Here is a 22,479-nt window from a genome sequence, read left to right as displayed (position 1 = left end):
CAATCCTTTCACTTATTGGACAGTTATTTAAATGTTTTTGATATAATCACCTTGAACAAAATTGAAAATTACAAATTAGTATTTTTGTTTCAAAATAAATTTGATAATTTCCAGGATATTCATTAGTTACATAAATTTACAACATTTTAAAAATATATGAGATATATCAAATTGCCTCAAAATCAACCTTTAGACATTGCATATAATGATCTCATGGAAGAGTTGCAGTTAATAGTGAACTATTAGTAACTAAAATATATGTTTGCTAATTGTTGCTTTTTGTATGCCTGATTGTTAATTTATGTGTGTCTTATTAACAACTTGAGTTATGCTGTAAATTCATCAAAAACATCAAACACTTAATTTTTGCTGAAATATTCTTCACTGTTTTTGCTTTAATGTTTTATAATGGATCACTATTGCCACATACAGTATACTGCCATTTGCAAGGTATGAACACACATTCAGTCTGACATTTTGTCTTCCAAGTAGCACAGTGCAACAGCATGTGTTTTACTTTAACACAACTGACTGACTGGAAGGAAGGCTGTGCTGTTATTTTACTGTGTACAAAATTCACTGTTCAATCCTGGCAACATTTGAAATTTAATAAGTACATTGATTCAAATGCTTATTTTTACTTTTTTTTATTTGCATCATGAACACTCACCGTATGCCATAAACTTGAATGTTCATGGAGGGTTTTAAAATATACTTTTCAAAATGTCACTAGCTTTCACCAAGATGAAATCATGATTTTGAATGTTCATTTTCCCCTAATGCCTGGCAAACAACAGCATCTACATCTACAGCATCACCTCTATAATATCAACATCATCTATAACATCAGCCTGTTGCAGGTCAACATTACTGCACAATGTACATATTACCAGTCAAACTGTTGCTGCTACTCTCCAGAACCTTACTACAAACTTTTTGAATGAATGTTCAGACGCCTGTGACGTTTTGACGATGTGTGTGGAGTTTTTACACGGTCCCTTAAACACCACCGCGATATCGAACTTGCAAGCAACTGTGCCTCGCCCACGTGACGGGACATCTGTCAGACCGAGCGGAAGCGCGCGTTGACGTCGACGGTAGACTAACGGTAGTTTGACTTTCATCTGTATAGTTTTTACACCAGACATTGTACCTGTCAAAACTGTAATTGTTTAGCCATTGGAAGAACACATTTAGTTGAGTTCTCCGTTTTCTTTCTAAAGATCATGGTTGCCATCCATTCCGTCTTATATCTGAAGACTCGGAACAATCCTGCACAGTTAAGTGGACATTTGTGCATTATAAACTCGTAGGCTCGAACATAACTGTAGATAATGAAATACAGTGTTTCTTTAACATGTGTCACATAAAGACAAGATATGGTCATTGAAATGTAGATGCATAACACATAACATGTTTTAGCAACGTGCTGTTTAAAATAAATAAATATGTGTTGGATGCACCTATACTGCCAGAACTTTATATATATTCACGCTTTTAGTAGAGCTCAAATGACTTTTAATGAATTGTCATGAAATACAGGCAGATACTGTTATTCAAAGTAATTACAGTAAAGTACTGCCAACCACTTATTGTAAAAGTACTGTTATTGTCATCAGTTTCTCTGGTAATCAGCCATTGGTTTATACAGTATGCCTTTTATTGTATTTAGTAAATTGCAACATAATATGTATTTGTGCAGTTGTCTTCAGAAATCCTGTATTTTCAAATACATTTCATAATTGTATTTTAGTTGTTTAAAAGCAATTTTACAGTCTCTCACTGTGATTTCACTGTGGACAAACCCATTAAATTACTGTATTATGAAGAATTTTAGTACTATAGAATTCGTTTTTATATTGTACCAATTTATAACTAACATGGATAAATTAATCATTAGGAGTGATATCATGAATGCTACTTAATGAGAAAATGGCTACCTCATCCAGTCCAGTATCAGTCCACAACACCATCACAGCTCAGAGTTCTGTTCATGCTCCTGTGCTCACAGCAAACACATTTAATGGTCCAGTTTACTTCACCGCTGACTCAAAGCATGGAGGTACCTGAACTTCTTTTATCTGATTTTCTTGGGCTGAAAAATTAAGATTGTTCAAATATTTTCTGGTCTGTCAATTTTGGCATGCTTTTTTTATTAAATAATATAATTTAAATAAATAAAAAAAACCTGAATAGCCATTCCGGCTATGTAAGCAGATGTTTAGGAGTGTGCATATGTTGTGTATGAAATCAAAAATGTCCCTTTTTCAACCCGATCTCATATACAGTAAACACATTACTATACCTATTACCTATCTTTTGACATCTAGACACTTTTACATTTACATTTACATTTATGCATTTGGCAGACGCTTTTATCCAAAGTGACTTACAGTGCACTTATTACAGGGACAATCCCCCCGGAGCAACCTGGAGTGAAGTGTCTTACTCAAGCACACAATGGTGGTGACTGTGGGGATCGAACCAGCAACCTTCTGATTAACAGTTGTGTCCATTAGCCCACTACGCCACCACCACTCCTTTTACTATTGCGCATGACTTTATTGTTTGCATCACATAACCAACTACATTTACAAGGTTGTTAGAGTGTGATCAGATTGCTCGGTTGCTCAACTGATAGAGCGTTGCACTTGTGATGTAAAGGAGCGGAATACGGTTCCTGAAGAGCACGCAAGTTGACACATGAGCCCAAAGTGCCATAGAAGCACCCCAAAATGATGTGATTTTGTTTTTCATCTCAAATTATCTTTTTTGCCACTGTGATGTTTAGGTTATATGGTTAGGTAAAGGAGGTTGTTTTGTTGATTTTAAACTCGATACAGAATTAACCTCAAAAACCTCATATGTTTGGGAGACCATTTAAATCGCTTTTAGCGCCACTCGGTGGACATTTCACCTCTGCACTGACAAGATATGTGTAAAGAACCGAACAAGATAATTTTGCAGAAATGTTGCCACAGTCGTGCAATATTCATGAGATCAGCCTGTCCAATTTACTTTCTTAATACACTGCTGTGGTTTTCATGTGCAAGATATAGCAGTGCACATTATTCTAAAGAAGAAAAAAAGATTATCTTCGGAATGTTTGATTTAAATGTAATAACTCACGTTGCCTCTGAAAGGACTTTCCTTTTTGGCAGACATCACCAAGCCTTTTTATTTTTGAACCCTTTCCCTCCAACCACATGGCTGCATTCTGATATGTAACTCCCACTTTTCACGATCCAATTAATTTAGTACCACCCTACAAATAATCTAATAGAATATCCTGTTCCACTCTGAAATACATCCGATTATGGAAGTAAAATGGGATGCAATTGCAGTTTCATGTATACTTTATCAGATTAAAATGGCATTACAAGCTATATGTCTAGTAGACTTTGTGTTGATAAAAGAATTCTTACCTTCCTCTCTTTTTCTGTCTCTCAGGAACAGCTCATGCTATTACAACACCTGAAGGTGAGCAATTTAATTCTTTAAATGAGAATTTTGACAAATTAATCATGTTTCAGAGTCTCATTTTGTTTTCTTTTTTGCATAGATGTTCCTGTAAAAGACACAGCTAAACATCATGATTACACAAATGTCTCCAGAAGACTGAAGAATATCTTAAAACTGGACTATGAGCGGATATTGGATGGTAATTCACTGACCGGCCATCGAAAATATCTGAATGACATTTATACAGATCTCTACGTGGTGGAGAATGAGACTGGGGGAGTGGTGAACGAGCACGAGGTGAGACATATCGAATCAATTCTCAACCGACCTGCTGTTGAGGATATGCCAATCAGATGCAACGACATTTTTAAAGTCCAGTGTGATACAGATCGAAGGAACAGAAAAGTGCTGACAATGGGGATCGCAGGTGTGGGCAAAACTATCTCTGTTAATAAATTCATCCTTGACTGGGCTGAAGGAAGGGAAAATGAGGATATAGTCTTTATTTTTCCACTCCCATTCCGTGAGCTGAATTTGATTAAAAAAGACTGCATTCTTATGGAACTGCTTCACAAAAACTTCTTTAGTTCAACCAAACTGCAGTCTCTTCCGGAAGATGAAGGTAAGGTCTTGTTCATTTTTGATGGGCTGGATGAATGTCGCTTCCATTTGAGCTTTGATGAGAGTGAGAGTGTTGCTGATATTCATGAAAAAACAACAGTAAGTAAGATAGTTACAAACCTGATCAGCAGAAGTCTGCTTCCCTCTGCCCTCATCTGGATCACTTCTAGACCGGCCGCAGCTAGTCAAATACCCCGAGACTACATCGATCAGGTGACAGAGGTACGAGGATTCAACAATGAACAAAAAGAGCAATACTTCAAGAATAACAGCAAACCTGTGTCAGAAAAAATTATCTCTCACATCAGGAAATCCAGGAGCCTCTACATCATGTGCCACATTCCTGTCTTCTGCTGGATCTCTGTCACCGTGCTTCAGCCTCTGCTGGCTCAAGAAAACCACGACAAAACACCCACAACTCTCACAGGGATGTACACAAACTTTCTACTTCGTCAGATGCTCCAGATGAAGAAGAAATACTGGGAAGCATCTCATAAAAATGTTGACTTTCAGCACATCATTTTGAGGCTTGGCTCATTGGCATTCAGTCAACTTGAAAAGGGTAATCTGATCTTCTACAAAGAAGATCTTGAGGAATGTGGACTGGATGTCAGTGAAGGGTCAGTATACTCTGGGTTATGCACTCAGATCTTTAAGGAGGAAAAGGGCTCGTCAGAGCGAATGGTCTACAGCTTTGTGCACCTCAGTGTCCAGGAATTCCTTGCTGCTCTCTATTTGTTTTGTCTATACAAATTTGAAAAGAGGAATCCATTCTCTCAAACTCTGAAAGAAAAATGCAAATGGTTTTTCAAAAACTCATCATTTTACCTTCATAAGGCTGCAGTTAAAAACGCCTTACAGAGCAAAAATGGACACCTGGACCTATTCCTCAGGTTCCTACTGGGCCTCTCACTGGAGTCCAATCAGGATGATCTGAAGGAACTGCTGCCAACACTAAAGATTGAAGAAGAAAGCACGAGAGACACTGCGGAATATATTAAAAAGAAAATACGTGTGGCAGAATCAGCAGAGAGGACCATGAATCTGTTCTACTGTTTGAGTGAACTGAAAGATGACTCTCTCATGGAGGAAATCCAGAAGTATCTGAGCTCAGGAAGTCTTTCATCACAGACTCTCTCATCTGTTCAGTGGTCAGCTCTGGTGTTTGTGCTGCTGATGTCAGAAGAGACTCAAGAGACTTTTGAGCTGCAGAAGTACAGAAGAACAGATGAAGCACTAATGAGACTACTGCCAGTGATCAAAAACACAAGAAGAGCTCTGTAAGGAGAACAATTTTGTTTGCAAGCAAACTGAGTGTTTTTTTTTATACAAGATAGCCATCTCTATATGCATAGCTAGACATTAAGAAAACAGGAACAAACACAATTATTGATTAATAGGGCTGTCAGTTGATTAAAATATTTAATTGAATAAATTGTATATATAAATATTTGCAAAGAAAGCCCCCAAATAACAATTATTTAATATTTAATGAAATAATTCAAATATTTAAAATGCATTATATTATTGTGGCAGATGAGTAAAGCATTGATAAGACAATACAAAAAGTGGCTTTAGAAAGCAATATATTGTTTAATTCCATATTATTCAACATGTCTCTTACTGGCCTACAGTCCACAGCAATCCATTTTGCAATTTAATTTGTCAATCTGTTTGAGATAGATTTATTACAAGGGCTTTGTCAATGTACATGTGTCAGATGTATGCTTTTGGAGCGTCTCACTTTTATTGTGTCATCAATACAGCCTTTTTAGGTCACTTTGTCAAGTTAAATGTAGTTTGAAACTTAGAAAAACACGTTTTAAGATCCCTGCATTCAGAATTGCGCTTCATCCAGCTGTTTGAATGCAAGAACATGTTTATCCTTATGTTGTGCTGTCACTAGTATCAAGCAAAACTGAAGTCGCATTCACATGGTCAGTGACTCGCAGCCACAAAGTGACCAGAGACCATTCATTTTCAATGAGAGCTGGTAACAAAATGTGATGCACTGTTAATGACACAATCAAGTCAGTGTCCCTGTTTTGCAACAAAGTTTCATTGTATTGCGTCTATACTTAAATCAACAACTTTAAATCAATATTTCATATTTTTCTACAGTTTTTCATTTGATTGCATCATTTGCAATGCTTCATGGGATTGTATTTAATTCCCTCATTAAAGAATTTAAGTACACAGTCTTGTACCTTTGTCTGATTTTCTGTTCCAGGCTAAACAACTGTAAAATCACTAAGGACAGCTGTTCAAGTCTAGCTTCTGTTCTCAGCTCAAACTACCTGCTGACAGAGCTGGACCTAAGTAACAATGACTTGCAGGACTCAGGAGTGAAGCTACTCTCTCATGGACTGAAGATCTCTAAACTTGTAACTTTGAGGTGTGTAAATTCACTTACTTTTTTGAGTGAAAAAGGAGATAACTGCTTCAATTTAAATGAGGAATACTATGTGTTTAAAAACAAAGTCTATATGGGCTCTACACATTATAATTGGCTGTAATGAGTGAAATATATTTTACTAAAATATGCTGATAAAAATCATTTATATACATCAAGGATTTCACACAAAGCTAAACAATCATACTTGTTTTGATGCTCTTGATTGTCCTAAATAAAAGAGGATATAAACACATTATTGTGGATTTTTCGTAGGCTTTCTGGCTGTATGGTAACAAAAGAAGGGTGTTCTTACCTGGCTTCAGCTCTGAGTTCAAACCATTCACACCTTAAAGAGCTGGATCTGAGCTACAATCATCCAGAAGACTCAGGAGAGAGACTTTTGAGAAACTTAAACCTTGAGACAATTAAGTATGCTAAATCTCTATACATGTGTACATTTAACAATCCATTATTAAGCCAGTGTTGTTAATAATTAATGTATGTGTATATTTCTGTGTCAGTTTGGACCACGGTGGAGATATTAGGATCAAACCAGGTCTACGGAAATGTAAACCAAACACACACACACACACACTAAAGAAATACCTGCTCATTAGGACTAGGCAATATATTTTAATCGCATCTCTGGTTTAAACCTTAGTAGCAAACACTGATAGAGAAGGGAAGTTTGATTCATTTCCGTGAATCAGTTCTTTCGAAGTGTCTGTTTAAATGAATTGGTTTAACGATTCACTTGCATCATCACTCAAAAATGTTCACGGAAGTCACTATGTAGGATTTTACTTATAAAACGTTTTCATTGAGAAATTTGCTGGTAATTATATTTATTGTTTTTATCGGTTCATATACTATGGTGCTAAATGCTAAATAAAGGTTCATGTAATTTTTTGCAATTTTATGTACATTATGTACACAATCAATAAATTGTGAGATATCATACATATCGGCATTATATCAGCCACCGTACTCTCTAGGTTTAGCAGTGAACAATACAAAAGCCATATCAGTCAATCACTAGTTACAATCATACAAAAGAAAATTATTAAATATTCTTGTTCTTTCTGTTCATTTCATGAAAAACTTGGATTTAACATTTTGAATCTACTTGGCAGCAATGGCTTTTTGGTCAAAATTACGTTTCCTCTGATTTGGAAAAAAAAATAAAACCTAATCCATTTCAAAACCATTATAAATAATAAATATTGCGATGTATATCGACTAGCATCAAAAGGCTGAAAAACACAGAGACCTATAGTCCTACTGCCCTTGCACATTAAGTTTCAGATCGCCAGAGCATTTGTACAATAAGAAGTCTCTGTGTGTTTACTGTATAATATTTGTTCTTTCTCTGTCACCAGATTCCTGTAATCTTACATTAGATCCAGACACAGCACACACAGATCTTCAAGTGTCTGAGGATAACAGGAAGGTAACATGGTTAAAGGAGAAGCATCAGAGTCCTGATCACCCAGAGAGGTTTGACCAGTGGTCACAGGTTCTGTGTAGAGAGGGTCTGACTGGAGCGCTATTACTGGGAGGCTGAATGGAGCGAGATCGGAGCTCATGTAGGAGTTTCATACAAAGGCATTAGCAGGAAGGGCAGAAAAGATGAGTGCTGGTTTGGACAAAATGCAAAATCCTGGAGTCTTGACTGCACTAAGGACAAGTACGTTGCCCGGCATAATAAGAACAAAGTTGTTATACCAGCCACAGGGCCTTGTTCTTACGTAATAGGAGTGTATCTGGACTGGTCGGCCGGCACTCTGTCCTTCTACAGCGTCTCTGACACACACACACTCACACACTTACACACATTCAACACCACATTCACTGAACCCCTCTTTGCTGGATTTTTAGTTATAGATTCAACAGTGTCTTTGCGCAGTATTTAGTGGCCATCAGTTTTCAAAAACTGATGATACACTGACATACAGAGACTTGATTATACAACATTATTCCATCCCCCTGTTTATTTTCTTGTTTCTTTCTTTCTATACAGTGTACATGTCTCTTTCATTTAATGATGCCAGTATTTTTGTTTTTTACATGTGTTAACTTTAATTACTTTTGTTTGTCTCATTGTTTATAAAGGACATTGCAAATTACATTTAAATATTCAGGTACATTTATTTGTTTATGACAAGATAATCTAATCTCATGTAGTGAATGGACAGCCATTTTCAGGTCTCTCCAGAGATGTTTGATTGGGTTCAAGTCCGGGCTCTGGCTGGACCAATCAACGACATTCACAGAGTTGTCTCTAAGTCACTCTTGCGTTGTCTTGGCTGTGTGCTTAGGGTCATTGTCCTTTTGGAAGGATATCTCTGTTTTGCTGTGTTCAGCTTTCTTTCAACCCTGACAAGTCCCCCAGTCCCTGCCGGTGAAAAACACCCCCATGCTTCACCGTTGGGATGAATTGCACAAGTGATGAGTGGTGCCTAGTTTCCTCCAGACATGATGCATGGAATTGAGGCAAAACAGTTCAATCTTCATTTCATCAGACCAGAAGAGTCCTTTAGGTGCATTTTTATGTTTCTTGCACTGAGGAGGCTTCTGTCTTACTACTCTGTCATAAATTCCAGATTGGTGGAGTGTTGCAGTGATGGTTGTCCTTCTGCAAGTTTCTCCCATCTCTCCCATGATCTCTGGAGCTCAACCAGATTGAACATCAGGTTCTTGGTCTCCTCTCTTACCAAGACCCTTCTCCCCCGATTGCTCAGTTTGGCCAGGTGGCCAGCTCTAGGAAGAGTCCTAGTTGTTCCAAACTTTTTACATTTAAGAAATGTGGAGGCCACTGTGCTCTTGGTAACCTTCAATGCAGCCAAAACAATTTTGTATCCTTCCCCAGATCTGTGCCTTGACACAACCCTGTCTCTGATCTCTGCAGGCAGTTCTTTTGACCTCATAGCTTGGTTTTTGTTCTGATATGCATTTTCAGCTGTGAGACCTTATATACTTATAACCACACTAAACTATAGATTTATATAATTAAATCACAGCATTTGTGCTTTAATATCAACTCAACTTTATTTATAAATCATTTAAAACAACATTTCAAAATGTCCACATACACAAACACCTGTAGTTTAAAATACAAAAACTTCAAAACTGTGTATACATTTCGTTTGTCAGACACAAAGGACAGTGTGAAGAGATGAGATGAGATTTCAGATGTAACATAATAGTCTCTGTGTTCAGACTGTTTCTCCGGATATTGAAGATTCTGCAAAAAATACTCGTCATAATAAAAGCATGATTCAAAATAAAAGCTAGATGCTTGAAATTGAAGAAATTAAATAGAGAACTGAAAACAACTGGATAGTAAAATGTAATATTCACTGTAATAATAATAACATTAATTAAGCAATATATTATAAGCAAGACAGCTGTAGAATAAAAGTTTGGCAAAAAAATTGCAATGATATGTTAAAACGTTTTCATACGAATTAATTTATTTAAATTCAAAATGAGACACCTTTTTGATGATTAAATTAAATTAAACTCAATACTCAATTGAGTTGCGTAAACTTTAAAACATGTTCTGGGAAATAATAATTATTATTAAACTATAATTATTAAAAATAATTATTAAAGGGGGCCTGAGTAGCTCAGCGAGTATTGATGCCGACTGTCACCCCTGGAGTCGTGAGTTCGAATCCTGGGCATGTTGACTCCAGTCAGGTCTCCTTAGCAACCAAATTGGCCCGGTTGCTAGGGAGGGTACAGTCACATGGGGTAACCTCCTTGTGGTGGTGATTAGTGGTTCTCTCAATGGGGCGTGTGGTGAGTTGTGTGTGGATCGTGGAGAGTAGCATGAGTCTCCACATGCTGTGAGTCTCCGCGGTGTAATGCACAACGAGTCACGTGATCAGATGCGCCGATTGATGGTCTCAGAATTGGAGGCAACTGAGACTCGTCCTCCACCACCCGGATTGAGGAGAGTAACCGCGCCACCACAAGGACCTACTAAGTAGTGGGAATTGGGCATTCCAAAATTGGGGAGTTATAATAATAAATATTATTAAAATTCACTAAACAATAATGATAAACATATATTATCATATTTGTGCTGTGGTATCAAAATTGGTGAAATTTTCAATGGTATCAGTACAGACTACAGAAAGTTTGGTACCATGACAACACTACTTACATTTATTCATTTGGCAGACGCTTTTATCCAAAGTGACTTACAAAAGAGGAATATACATCATAAGCGAATCATCAGACACTGGTACAAAAAGAGCTGCATTACAAAGTTTCACCAGCATCAGAATAGTAGAATCCAAGACAGATGAGTGCAACAAGAATATATATCATAATTATTATTATTATTTATGAATTTTTAATGAGTGAATGGTTTTATGAGTGAATGACGACTTATGTTAATGTGATATTTCAGTTTTTTTATTTTTAATAACATTTGCAAAAATGTAAAAAAATCTGGTTTTTGCTTTGACATTATGGGGTTTGGAGTCTATATTGATGTGGGGGAAAATATAATTTAAATTATTTTAGCATAAGACTGCAACTTAAAAAAGTGAAGGCATCTGAATACTCTCTTAATGCACTGTAAATGTGAGGAATGTGATCATGTGAATAACAGCTGTAAACTGCACAACTGCTCTGAGACTCACCTGAGACTGATGAGGATCTGCGCCACTAGAGGGAGATTTGAGTCAGGCTGTAGCTAGGAAGGGGATAATAGACATTCATATATCTGTCAGTAAGTATATGTTTTCATTAACGTTTACACCCTGTACATTAAACGTTATCTTTATAGCCTACATCAAGACGAAGTCAGAAGTCACCTCACTTTGTTCACATCTGTGTCTCTCGACGCCAAACACGATCAGCCAGGCGGAGGTTTTGCTGCTGTCACATTTCACGGTAAGTTCAATGAAACAGGCGGTAACGTATTGTTTCTGTCTGAAATTGGACAATGGCATGCGCCTTTTTAAAACCTCATTTCAGACTACAGATAGGCAGTTGTGATCGGATTCAATCCACACACTCTTAGTAAAGATTATACACTATAGTTTCATATGTGTATAATTTCAAAATCAGTGGTTGGACTTTTAGCTTTGAATGGTAATTTTAAATATGGATTAAAGTTTTCTTTGTCTGCACATTTTTTTCTTACAGGTGGATATTAAACATTAATATTGGTTATCACTGTCGTGACCTTTTAATTCAAATGTACAAATAATAATAATGGTACAATCACTTGGAGATATTTACATATAAGCAACAACATAACATTTCCAGTAGATGAGTAGTTGATGTTTAGGGCCATGCAAAAGGAAAAAGTGTATTTTACCAGTATGTTCATTGCAAGTAAACAATTTTTATGGTACCTAGTCCTCCCAAAAATTGTCTTTGTAATCTGTAACAAAAGTATAATATCTTGCTTTTCCTGTGGAACAACTTTCTGCTGACGTCAATGACAGCATGGGCGAAACAAGAGCAAAACTGATTTCAACCACCTGTAATGCCTAAATGTCATGATCCAATTCATTCCTGATGGATAAAATCAATTCCCACACTGCATTTATTTTTTTTATCATGTTTTAGTCAGAAATATCACATTTTAGAAGTAACGTGGGTTGCAAACTGGGTTTGTGAACTTGTTATCTCTTCATTTAAATCAGAATGTGTACTTCCAAATCCAGCTGTGTGTCCATATGCTCTAATTTATGTTTTTAAAAACAGGCCTAGTGAATTATGGAGAGAGATGGCGGGTACACTGCCTCCAACATCAGTCTTTATGAGAGGAAAGAAAAAGGGGCTTCTGCTCAGTACCAGATCAAGAAAGCAGTATCTCCAGAACTCAGCTGCGTGTCAATGAAGCGTAACCATTCCATGTGTGAACCCCTTACATTTTCTGATCGTATGGTGACCTTCGACCCCAAGTGAGTCTAGTTATGGTACATAACTTATGGACGTTAGATTCTAGCACTCTCCGAGACCCCACTGTAAAAAAAATCCAACTTTCCCAAAACAAATAAGTAGCTCGAAGAAAGATGGTTCAGTAGGAGTCAATTTATTATTTTGTGTAAACCGAACAAAATTATTTGAATCTAACAAATAGTGTATAAGTAGTTGCTTCATATGAAGCTTTGGATTTCTACATAAAAGCATTTGTTACAGCATTTCCCCAAATTTTGCGATGTGAATGTGATTTTCCAGCCTGGGTTCGAGTTCAACTTTTGTCACACTTTTTTCCATCCTGTTTCCTGTCTCCACTCTTAATGTTTCCTTTACTACTTATTAGAATCACAAGGAAATATTAATTATAAAGTCAATCGCACTCATCCCCTTCCTTGTCCGGATGAGAGGGGGAATGGCTTTCTCCTTCGGCTCGGCATCAGCCGTGTTTAAATTGTATTGCTAGACTGACACATACAAAAGTTAACCATGGCTTCAGTGTAATATTTTTTTTTGACGGAAAATATAGCTTTAACTTAACCATGGTGCTACTACAATAATATAGTGTTACTAATTTTTTTAATTTTGTGGTAACTATGGTGATACTATGGTTACTGTAGTAAAACTAGGGTTAATTTTGTATGGGAAGGTTAGGTTTAGGGGTAGGTATTGGTGTAGGGTGTTTGTGGGATGCTCTATGCCCTCTTAAATAGGGGAGCGATTTACTCTTATTATAAATAACTTCTATCTCTATATGCACAAACAAACAAAAAAGCTATTAGTGGTGATTTCTGCCATAGGTCCAATTGGTCCAAAAAGCATCTATTGGCTCAGATTAATTGGTAAAACCACTATATCGTTCAACCTCCAACTAAAAATAACCACTTACAGAAATCTAAAGCATGCAAATTTAGATATTTTCTGTAATATTTTCAAAAATTCTAAATTTATTTGAGTAATGAAGTTCAAATTTTCATTATTTTCATATATCTTATCAACCAGGGGCACAGCAGTACATGCTGATGCCTTATTAACTGCATTACTACATAATCTGCCCACAAACATGCCACACCACGGTCTTTATGAGTCATACTTCTAGTTTTAGGAATGTATTTTTAACATCCAAAGTCATTTTGTGACTAGGGCTGAAACGATTAGTCAACGTTAATAAAAATTGGCGACAAAAATTTACATTTTTATTGTCGAATAGTCGTTTAATCTCATTTAATGCAACATGAGATCATTTGAAATGCTAATGATTATGCACTTTCAGCACTTTAGCTTGCACCTGATTAAGGAGAGGAAGAAAATACATCTTAAAGTCCAGACAAACTCCAAACTTTCGAAACAGCCTTAAAGGTGAAGTAGATCACATAGTACGTAAGAAATAATGATACAAAAATACAAAATAAGTAAATACAGAAGCAGTGCCGTCCTGACGTGAAAAAATCGGAGCCATACATGGCGTTCTGCTGAAGCAAAACTTGCCTGTCAGAGCATCTACATAGGAAACACCCGGCGTGATATCTTTAATGCATCCTTTATTTAAATTCAAATAATAAGGAAGCGGGTTGTGTAAAAACACTCAAACTCTCGTTTCTCTGTGCGGTCAGAGACGCTTCTAGCAAGAGTGTGCCAAACTTCTCCCGGCTGATACACCATCTCGCATGGAGACGCTCATCCCTCACACACGCTTGCTGCAGCTAGATTATAACATGATGGCCCGTGATGTAGTGAATCTTTATATAAATGTGTCACGGAAGGTGTGTATCTTATCGTAATGAAAATCGGTGATACGCAGCACAATTAAGAAGAGTTTGTTTTTTTTGTAAGTAAAGATGGACCAAAGTTAACAAAAAGGTGAGAGAGTGTAGTCTAGACCATTATACATTGCAAAAAAAAAGAACATTTTAAAGGTTTTTGATGTGTTTTTGGTATGTTTTCCAATATAGATATCCAAAACTCCTATTTACATTAGAAGCTATACTGCAGAATAATTTTTTTTATTGGAGGACTATATGTCAACCTTTCAAGTCGAGGCACAAGCTGAATAGTCATTTTAAAAACTCATGATTAATCGTTACAATAGTCACCCGAATAGTTGAATAATCGTTCTAATAATCATTAGATTAGTAAATTATCAAAAGAATCATTAGTTGCAGCTCTATTTGTGACTATATGTGTAAGTGTTGCCAGACTGAGTTCTGAAAACCTTTCTTGGTGCAGACATTATACCACTTATACCAACCCTCTTACCCATTAACAGTTCCTGTTTTGAGACCAGCAGGTTTTAAGAACATGTGCTTATCTGATATTGGCACCCGGCCATGAGGGTCATTCGAAACAAGCAGTGGAAAACAGGGCCACTAATTTCTTCTTCATGTCTCTGCATCATCCCTCTGTGTGAAGAGGGATGGTTTGATTCATTTTCAGGCCAGATATGGAGTTTGTGATCAGGTTCAGAAAGATCTAGTCTCTGTCACTTGTGTACACTTTTTCTGCAGACAGCATATAAGCTGCTGCTGGGACCAGAACGGTGCATCACAACATGGAGAATGCAGTTCTGCTCACTTCTACACAAAATCAGCCCGGCTGGAGGAAACTGGAGACCAGCAACAGGATTCTCACCAACCATTAGATAATGTCCTGCAGAGAGTTAAAGACCAACACAAAACCAGCATGAAGAACAAGTCTGAGAGCTTATTTGAGGGAATCAAACTACAAGAAAATCAAACCTTCCTGAACAGGATTTACACACAGCTCTACATCACAGAGGGAGAGAGTGAAGGGGTGAATGAAGAACATGAGGTTTTACACATGGAGAAAACACCCAGATCTCAACACCATCAAGACACTCCAATCTACTGCAATGACATCTTTAAACCTGAACCAGGATGTGAGGAGAAGAGAAAAGACCAAATAAAGACTGTTCTTACTAAAGGCATCGCTGGAATTGGGAAAACAGTCTCTGTGCAGAAGTTCATTCTGGACTGGGCCGAGGGAAAAGCCAATCCGGATGTAGATTTTATGTTTGTGTTTCTATTTCGAGAGCTGAACTTGATTAAAGATGAGCAGTACAGTCTTCACAAACTTCTGCTGGACTTTCATCCTGAACTTCATGATCTGGACCCAAAGATTTATTATGAGTGTAAAGTTGTGTTCATCTTTGACGGTCTGGATGAAAGCAGAATTCCACTGATGTTTTCAGACCATGAGAAAGTTCCTGATGTGACTGAGACTTCATCAATGGGTGTGCTGATGTCAAACCTCATCAAAGGAGATCTGCTTCCCTCTGCTCTCATCTGGATTACCTCCAGACCAGCAGCAGCCAATCAGATCCCCAACAAATACATCAAACGTGTGACAGAGATTCAGGGATTCAATGACCCTCAGAAGGAGGAATATTTCAGGAAGAGAATCAGTGATGAGCATCAAGCCAGCAGAATCATCTCACACATTAGAAAAGCAAGAAGCCTCCACATTATGTGCCACATACCAGTCTTCTGTTGGATCTCATCCACTGTGCTTCAAAACATCCTTAAACAAGATGACAGTGCAGAAATCCCTCAATCTCTGACTGAAATGTACATTCACTTCCTGCTCATTCAGATCAATATGAGGAATCAGAAGTATGAAGAGAGAGATCCAGAGAAACTCTTGCAGTCCAACAGAGAAGTGATTGTGAAACTTGCTGAACTTGCTTTCAAACAGCTGATGAGGGGCAATGTTATGTTCTATGAGGAGGACCTGAGAGAGAGCGGCATAGATGTCACTGATGCCTCAGTGCATTTTGGGATCTGCACTGAGATCTTTAAGGAGGAATCTGTGATTCATCAGAGGAAAGTCTACAGCTTCATACATCTCAGCTTTCAGGAGTTTCTGGCTGCGTTTTTTGTGTTTCATAGTTATATCACCAAGAATATTGAAGCACTTACATTTTTCCTTGATGAGTCTTTTGTTGATGATGATGATGACTTGTTTGAACTGTTAATATCAACAGTAGATAAAGCTGTAGAGAGTGAAAATGGACGCCTGGATGTTTTCCTTCGATTTCTGCTGGGAATCTCACTGGAGTCCAATCAGAGACTCTTACAGGATCTACTGACACACACAGAGAACAGCTCAGAGTGCATCAAGAAAACCTCACAGTACATTAAAGACAAAATCAAAGATGGACGTGGACTCTCCACTGAAAGATCCATCAATCTGTTCCTCTGTCTGCTGGAGATGAAAGATCAGACTCTATACAGAGAGATTCAGAAGTTTGTGAAATCAGAGAAACACTCAGAGAATAAACTTTCTCCTGCTCAATGTTCAGCAATCTCCTACATGCTTCAGATGTCAGAGGAGGTGCTGGATGAGCTGGACCTGAAGAAATACAACACATCAGAGGAGGGTAGAAGAAGACTGATACCAGCTGTGAGGAATTGCAGAAATGCTCTGTAAGTGATTAATTTAGGGCTCTAGGCTAACATTTTTGTTGAGGAGAGATTGTTCCCCTATGTAAAACAATTTAGGGTGCTTTCACACTAGCACTTCTGGCGTGCACCCATGTTGTTGCTCTTGCAACACATCCGCAGGCTCACGGCAGACAAACGCTAACATTTCCAAATCATGACACATTCAATGAGACAAATGTAAGTGTCATTCTGTGCATGTAAAGTTATAGCGGTAAATCCAAATGGATGAATTCTTTAATAACACAGCGAAGCTGATGTATTTGTGATTTGTTACCTAGTAACAGTGGTAAACAGCTTCGCTTGTACTTGCTTTGATAATGTAATCGGACCATGGTTTGGACCCAATTTATATGATGTGAACAGAGACCAGCGGAGATAGGGGAGGGGAAGGAAACAAACTCGGGTTTGGTCCAAGCAATCGAACCAAGTGTTAAAGCACCCTTAGGGACACTTTGGATTTTCACAATTGGGGCACACTTGAATTTCAGTTTGTCATGAAGCATTGCCAGGTCGCAGCCTGGTAATGTCTATTATGTAAATAGTAAGAAAAGCAGTTTTCCATTCAGTTCAAATGTATCCTCATTGTATTGTATATTTCATCTGAAATTATAGGCTCACTGGCTGTTGTCTCACTGGTCAGCACTGTGAAATTGTGGCTTCATCTCTACAATCATCAAAGTCCCTCCTGAGAGAGCTGGACCTTAGTAATAATGACCTGCAGGATTCCGGAGTGAAGCTGCTCTCTGATGCACTGAAAAGTACAAACTGTAAACTAGAGATACTGAGGTGAATGATTTTCCATAAATTGTATACTTATTTAACAAAATACTGATGCAATAAACCACCAAATGTAGCATCTGCTCTTAATGGAATTAAAGAGGCAGAGGCAAATATTTTTAAAGAGTTGGATGTTTTGGAGAGCATGAAGTTCTTTTAAAAGTAAGTTGTAAGCAAACTCTGAATAGACTTAAAATATTTGTATCTGCTTAGACTGGCAGGCTGTAGACTCACTGGCCAATGTTGTGAAAGTTTGGCTTCAGCTCTACGATCTTCCAACTCTGTCCTGAGAGAGTTGGACCTGAGTAACAATGACCTGCAAGATTCAGGAGTGAAGCTGCTCTCTGATGCACTGAAGAGTCCAAACTGTAAACTAGAGATACTGAGGTTTGTGTCTCATGTTTATGTATTTATTTATTGTTTATCAGGTTATTATTTCATTTAAAAGATTACTCCTACTGAACTACTGAGATTGAATTATATTTTCCCCACTTCAGGCCAAGTACACCAGTATGCATATCCCCTAAATATTCAGAATAGTCGTCTAAAATCTAGATTTTTTCATACAGCTAAGTCTTAAATTATTACCTCGAATCCTGGATATATGGTTACAGCCTTGCAAAGTATCAATAGTTATTTGTCATTACTAACCCTAAGCCTACCCATAAAGTGCTATATTATTAAGCAAATTTGGAATTTATATACTTTTTTAATATACAAATGTGTAGATTTTATATTTGGTGTTTCTTATCATAAATCATGCCTTATATTTGAAATAAGGGGAAAAGACAAATTATACATTTTCTCAGTGAATGTAGTGAGAGCATTTTAGAAAAAACAACTACATTTAATTCCAACAAAAGCAAATTTAGGTAACATTTATTTTTTTCTACAATTAAAATGTATGGTTATTATTGGGAGTTTTATAATTAACAGATTATAGTTAATTATAGTTATAGTTAACAGCTATGTTTGTGAGACTCTTTAGCATCATGACAGTATACTGTATTTTTTTGTAACAGCTCGGCTAGTAATTCCCTCATGTTTCTCACATTCCATCCAGATTGCCCATTTGTAATCTCACCGGTCAGTGTTGTGAAAATTTGGCTTCAGTTCTACAATCTTCAAAGTCCCTCCTGAGAGATTTGGATCTGAGTAACAATGACCTGCAGGATTCAGGAGTGAAGCTGCTCTCTGATGCACTGAAGAGTCCACACTGTAAACTAGAGATACTGAGGTATTCAAAAACACAAATTCTTGGCATTTCTTGGAATGTCTCTGCAGTTCCCAGTGTAGTATTGCCATTTTTATCTGTTTTCGCTTTTAATTCAGTGCTACTTGAAGACGTCTGCCTAGTAAAAACTGAATAGGTTTATATTTTTTTTAAATCTGTGTTTTTAACCAAGCACTAAGTATCTTTCTTGATGTTAACTTGTCCGCACATAGCATGAACTTTGACACCTGAAGTAGCAACGTTGAACAATAGGAAGTTGCTTTCTCTGGCAGTGACCTCTTCGTACTCAGCTAAACTGAATATTTACAATGGACTGAGAAAATCGATTTAGTTGTGAGTAGGGCTGGACAATAATTCAATATCAATATGTATAGCGATATAATTTTTTCAATAATGGTGATATGATTTTTAAACACATTTCCGATATTTCGAAAATTTCAGGTGCAGCCATCAGTTCATTGTATTCAAGCCGACCAGAAATAGAAGAACACAATTAGCTATGTGCGTGACATGGCAATTTTTGAAAGGGACACATATAATAGAGCCAAAATTGTACGTCTATAGGATGTGTGTACACAGAAGACTTACTTTCACCACAATGTCATATTACAATTATCTTTCGTCCTCCATAATATTTTAGGTTTCGTCGGGGACAGAGGGGTCTCTTGAGACCACAGTCAGCTACGATGTGTATCGTACAGTCTGACATAATGTCACACAGTGTGCCATGGCGATATCAATGCATTCATATCGTACAGTCTGACAAGCAACAATCTTAAAGGACTAGTATAAATCGTACAGTGTGCACCCACCTTAAGATATTCAACTGCAGCCATCCCACTGATCTGCCACGTAACATCATATTGAGCAAAACCCAAAGCAATGGTAGATCTACAATATTAGGCTAATATAGTTCACACAAACAAGCTAGGTAATGTTATAATCGCTAACTTTGTGGACTCATGAAAAAATACATCGGTTATCATAATTTTTTGTCATGACTAATTTATTAATGACTCCGCATCACCTATATTTAAGAGAAAATAATCACTTCATCCGATGCTTAAAGTTAATAAAATAGCCTTGCCACTGCCAGCCTACTTGCTAGAGTTCCACAATTATCGAAGCAATTCGAACTCCACCGGACTTGCGTGTGTAGGTGACGTAAAGGGGGAAAACAGGCAGTGAACCAAACCACTGTGGTGCAAGGGAGGGGGGCCTCAAAATTAACTTAAACTTAACTTTAACTTAAAACGCATTTTTTGGCCCATTTGTATTGTTTTACTACTTACAGTTGTTTTAAGTATATATCATTATATTTTTACAATACACAGTGTGTTTTTAATGCCCCAGCAAGTTTTTGTTGTTGCTCACTCTTTTTTCTATTTTCTCAGCAACTCTGAGCACTTTAATATTCTTTATCCTAGCTGAAGAACCTTTGTTTCAATCTATAAAGATATGCAAGCCTATGTTGTAGTATCAAGTAAAAAATATTAATATTGACAAAGGTGAGAGTTTTATGTTTATTTGACATTTCTTGTTTGTATGAAGGCTAAGTGCAAATAAAAGGTGAACATTAATTTATTTGTACAGTTTTTATTTCTTAAATATTATATAGTTTATAGGAGGAGGTTTCATAGACTTGGCAAATACATTTTTCAGAAGTTTGTAGGTACAGACATCCGTTGTGGGCATTCTTGGCAGTTTTTCTGAGGCTTTTATATTGTTCATATTGATTTCGGAATTATATCGTATCGACTGAAATTAATAAATCTATCTAGTGTTGTCACGGTACCAAAATTTCAGTATTTGGTACCGATACCAGTGAAAATCCACGGTTCTCGGTACCAAACCAAAGTTTAATTTAGACTAAATTTACAAGAAAAAATCCATGGTTCTCGGTACCAAAGCAAAACACAAAAACATGCTAATTGAACAACACACTATTTTTATTAATAAAGGTAAACAATGCCATTCTTTATACTTATTTAAAATTGTGTTTCAAGTTTTTCCACAACTAATAAATGAAAATAAATTACACACCTAAAAAACACAACAATAAGCCATGACTGAATAAACACTCAGTGTTATATTTATAAACTTAAACATTTTTATAAATTAAAAGGTCATTTAAAAAAAACCTTCATGTCCTCCTGTTTTTTTTTAACCCTAATAAAATGTATAGTAGCATTAAATAGTTAATAAAGAAGCTTAATTCTAACACTCATTATATTTACGTTAGCTGCACCACGTAACGTTATGCTAATGATTTACTACACGGCTAACATTGTGTTTATTTCAATCCGACATTCAAATTAAAATATGGTATATAACTCAAAACAGAACCTCTAAATTTGAAATTAATTTGAAACTTACCTGCTTGAACTCTTTCATTAGATCCGGTGTCGGTCTTTAAGGTGTTTTATCAAGTTTGATGTGTTTCCTGCTTTTGAGAGAAAACTTCGATGACATCGTTTGCAAATTGGTTTTGATGATCTATGATGTTCCCCTCGTCATCAGCCGCAAATCCGAAATATTTCCACACATGGCTCTTTCCTCCTTTCTTATCACCAAGAGCAGTCACCACAGCAGCGCCGGCGGTCGCCATGTCTCAGCGCTTTCATGAGGAGGACTCAACTTCACGCGCCGTCGCGTGCATCGCCGAACTTTGACCGGGTACTCGGTACCATTGGTACTTGGTACCGAGACGTTTTTTTTAGTACCGACTTGGTACCGAAGTACCGAATATTTTGACAACACTAAATCTATCTTGATATACATTTTGTCCATATCGTCCAGCCCTAGTTGTGAGTTTCTTTATAACTACACTCCACTCATGGACTGAGATTGCTGTGCCATTATTTTAATTTAAATTAATTAAAAACATTTTCTGTTACTATGGTATCATGACTTCAGATTTACCAACACTTTCAGTATGTAACAGCAAAACAAGCTATACAGTTCAGTCAGATGGATTTTTTGCGGGCAGTTCTTGGCCAGAATAAGAGGCAAAGTGGACCAGACTTTATGATGATTGTCCAATGTTCAGCTACACAAGACTTTTGATTTGTTTCTGTAGATTATCTGGTTGTATGGTGACAAAGGTCAGCTGTAGTTATGTAACCTCAGCTCTGAGTTCAAACCCTTCACATCTGATAGAGCTGGATCTGAGCTACAATTATCCAGGAGAATCAGGAGTCAAACTACTCTCTGAGAGACTCAACGATACACACAGCACACTGGACAAACTCAAGTATGTTGGGTATATCAAGTAATCCTTTTGAATGTACAGTATGTGTGTGAGATTGTAACAAAGAAGGACACCGGGAACTGGTTACTTCAAGCACAGGTAGAGAATGTTTAATAACCACTTCTCTGGCTTACAGCTTCACAATAACTCATCAGCTTCACAGGCACGTAGTCTCTTAAACACATCAGTTCCACAATAATATATCAGCTTCACAGTAAGGCTCTCGATCCAATCTCTCGCTCTTCCAACGGACTCTTGACCATGTCCCCACTGCCACAGAGATATACAGAGCAAACACAGTAACAGTTTCAGGTGGAAAAAATAATCGTACACT

At 37.1% G+C, this 22,479-nt stretch overlaps 2 protein-coding genes across 6 annotated transcripts in view; both read left to right on the top strand.

Annotated features, from left to right (window-relative positions):
* The window catches only part of LOC127643878 (NACHT, LRR and PYD domains-containing protein 12-like), a 129,588-nt gene that overhangs the window by 104,354 nt on the left and 2,755 nt on the right, over positions 1–22,479 (top strand). For 2 of the 5 annotated variants that reach the window (XM_052126807.1, XM_052126806.1), the window contains exons 2-6: positions 14,929–16,866; positions 17,497–17,670; positions 17,875–18,048; positions 18,725–18,898; positions 21,975–22,148. In XM_052126807.1, the coding sequence (XP_051982767.1) occupies positions 15,104–16,866; positions 17,497–17,670; positions 17,875–18,048; positions 18,725–18,898; positions 21,975–22,148 (2,459 nt within the window). In that variant the 5' untranslated portion in view covers positions 14,929–15,103. Of the gene's footprint in view, positions 1–11,194; positions 11,387–12,208; positions 12,409–14,928; positions 16,867–17,496; positions 17,671–17,874; positions 18,049–18,724; positions 18,899–21,974; positions 22,149–22,479 lie in introns of those variants that run through there. The other 3 variants (XM_052126803.1, XM_052126805.1, XM_052126804.1) reach the window with 3 other exon arrangements.
* Positions 1,082–8,585, top strand: LOC127643882 (protein NLRC3-like). The gene is given in 9 exon segments (XM_052126813.1): positions 1,082–1,279; positions 1,901–2,062; positions 3,451–3,480; positions 3,563–5,363; positions 6,314–6,478; positions 6,752–6,907; positions 7,000–7,046; positions 7,858–8,021; positions 8,023–8,585. Coding segments are annotated over 8 exon segments (2,880 nt in total). The 5' UTR covers positions 1,082–1,279; positions 1,901–1,914; the 3' UTR covers positions 8,392–8,585.

This window comes from Xyrauchen texanus, chromosome 5 (genome assembly GCF_025860055.1).
Source record: "Xyrauchen texanus isolate HMW12.3.18 chromosome 5, RBS_HiC_50CHRs, whole genome shotgun sequence".
In the NCBI taxonomy this organism is placed as follows: Eukaryota; Metazoa; Chordata; class Actinopteri; order Cypriniformes; family Catostomidae; genus Xyrauchen; species Xyrauchen texanus.
This window is presented reverse-complemented; position numbering and strand designations above follow the sequence as displayed.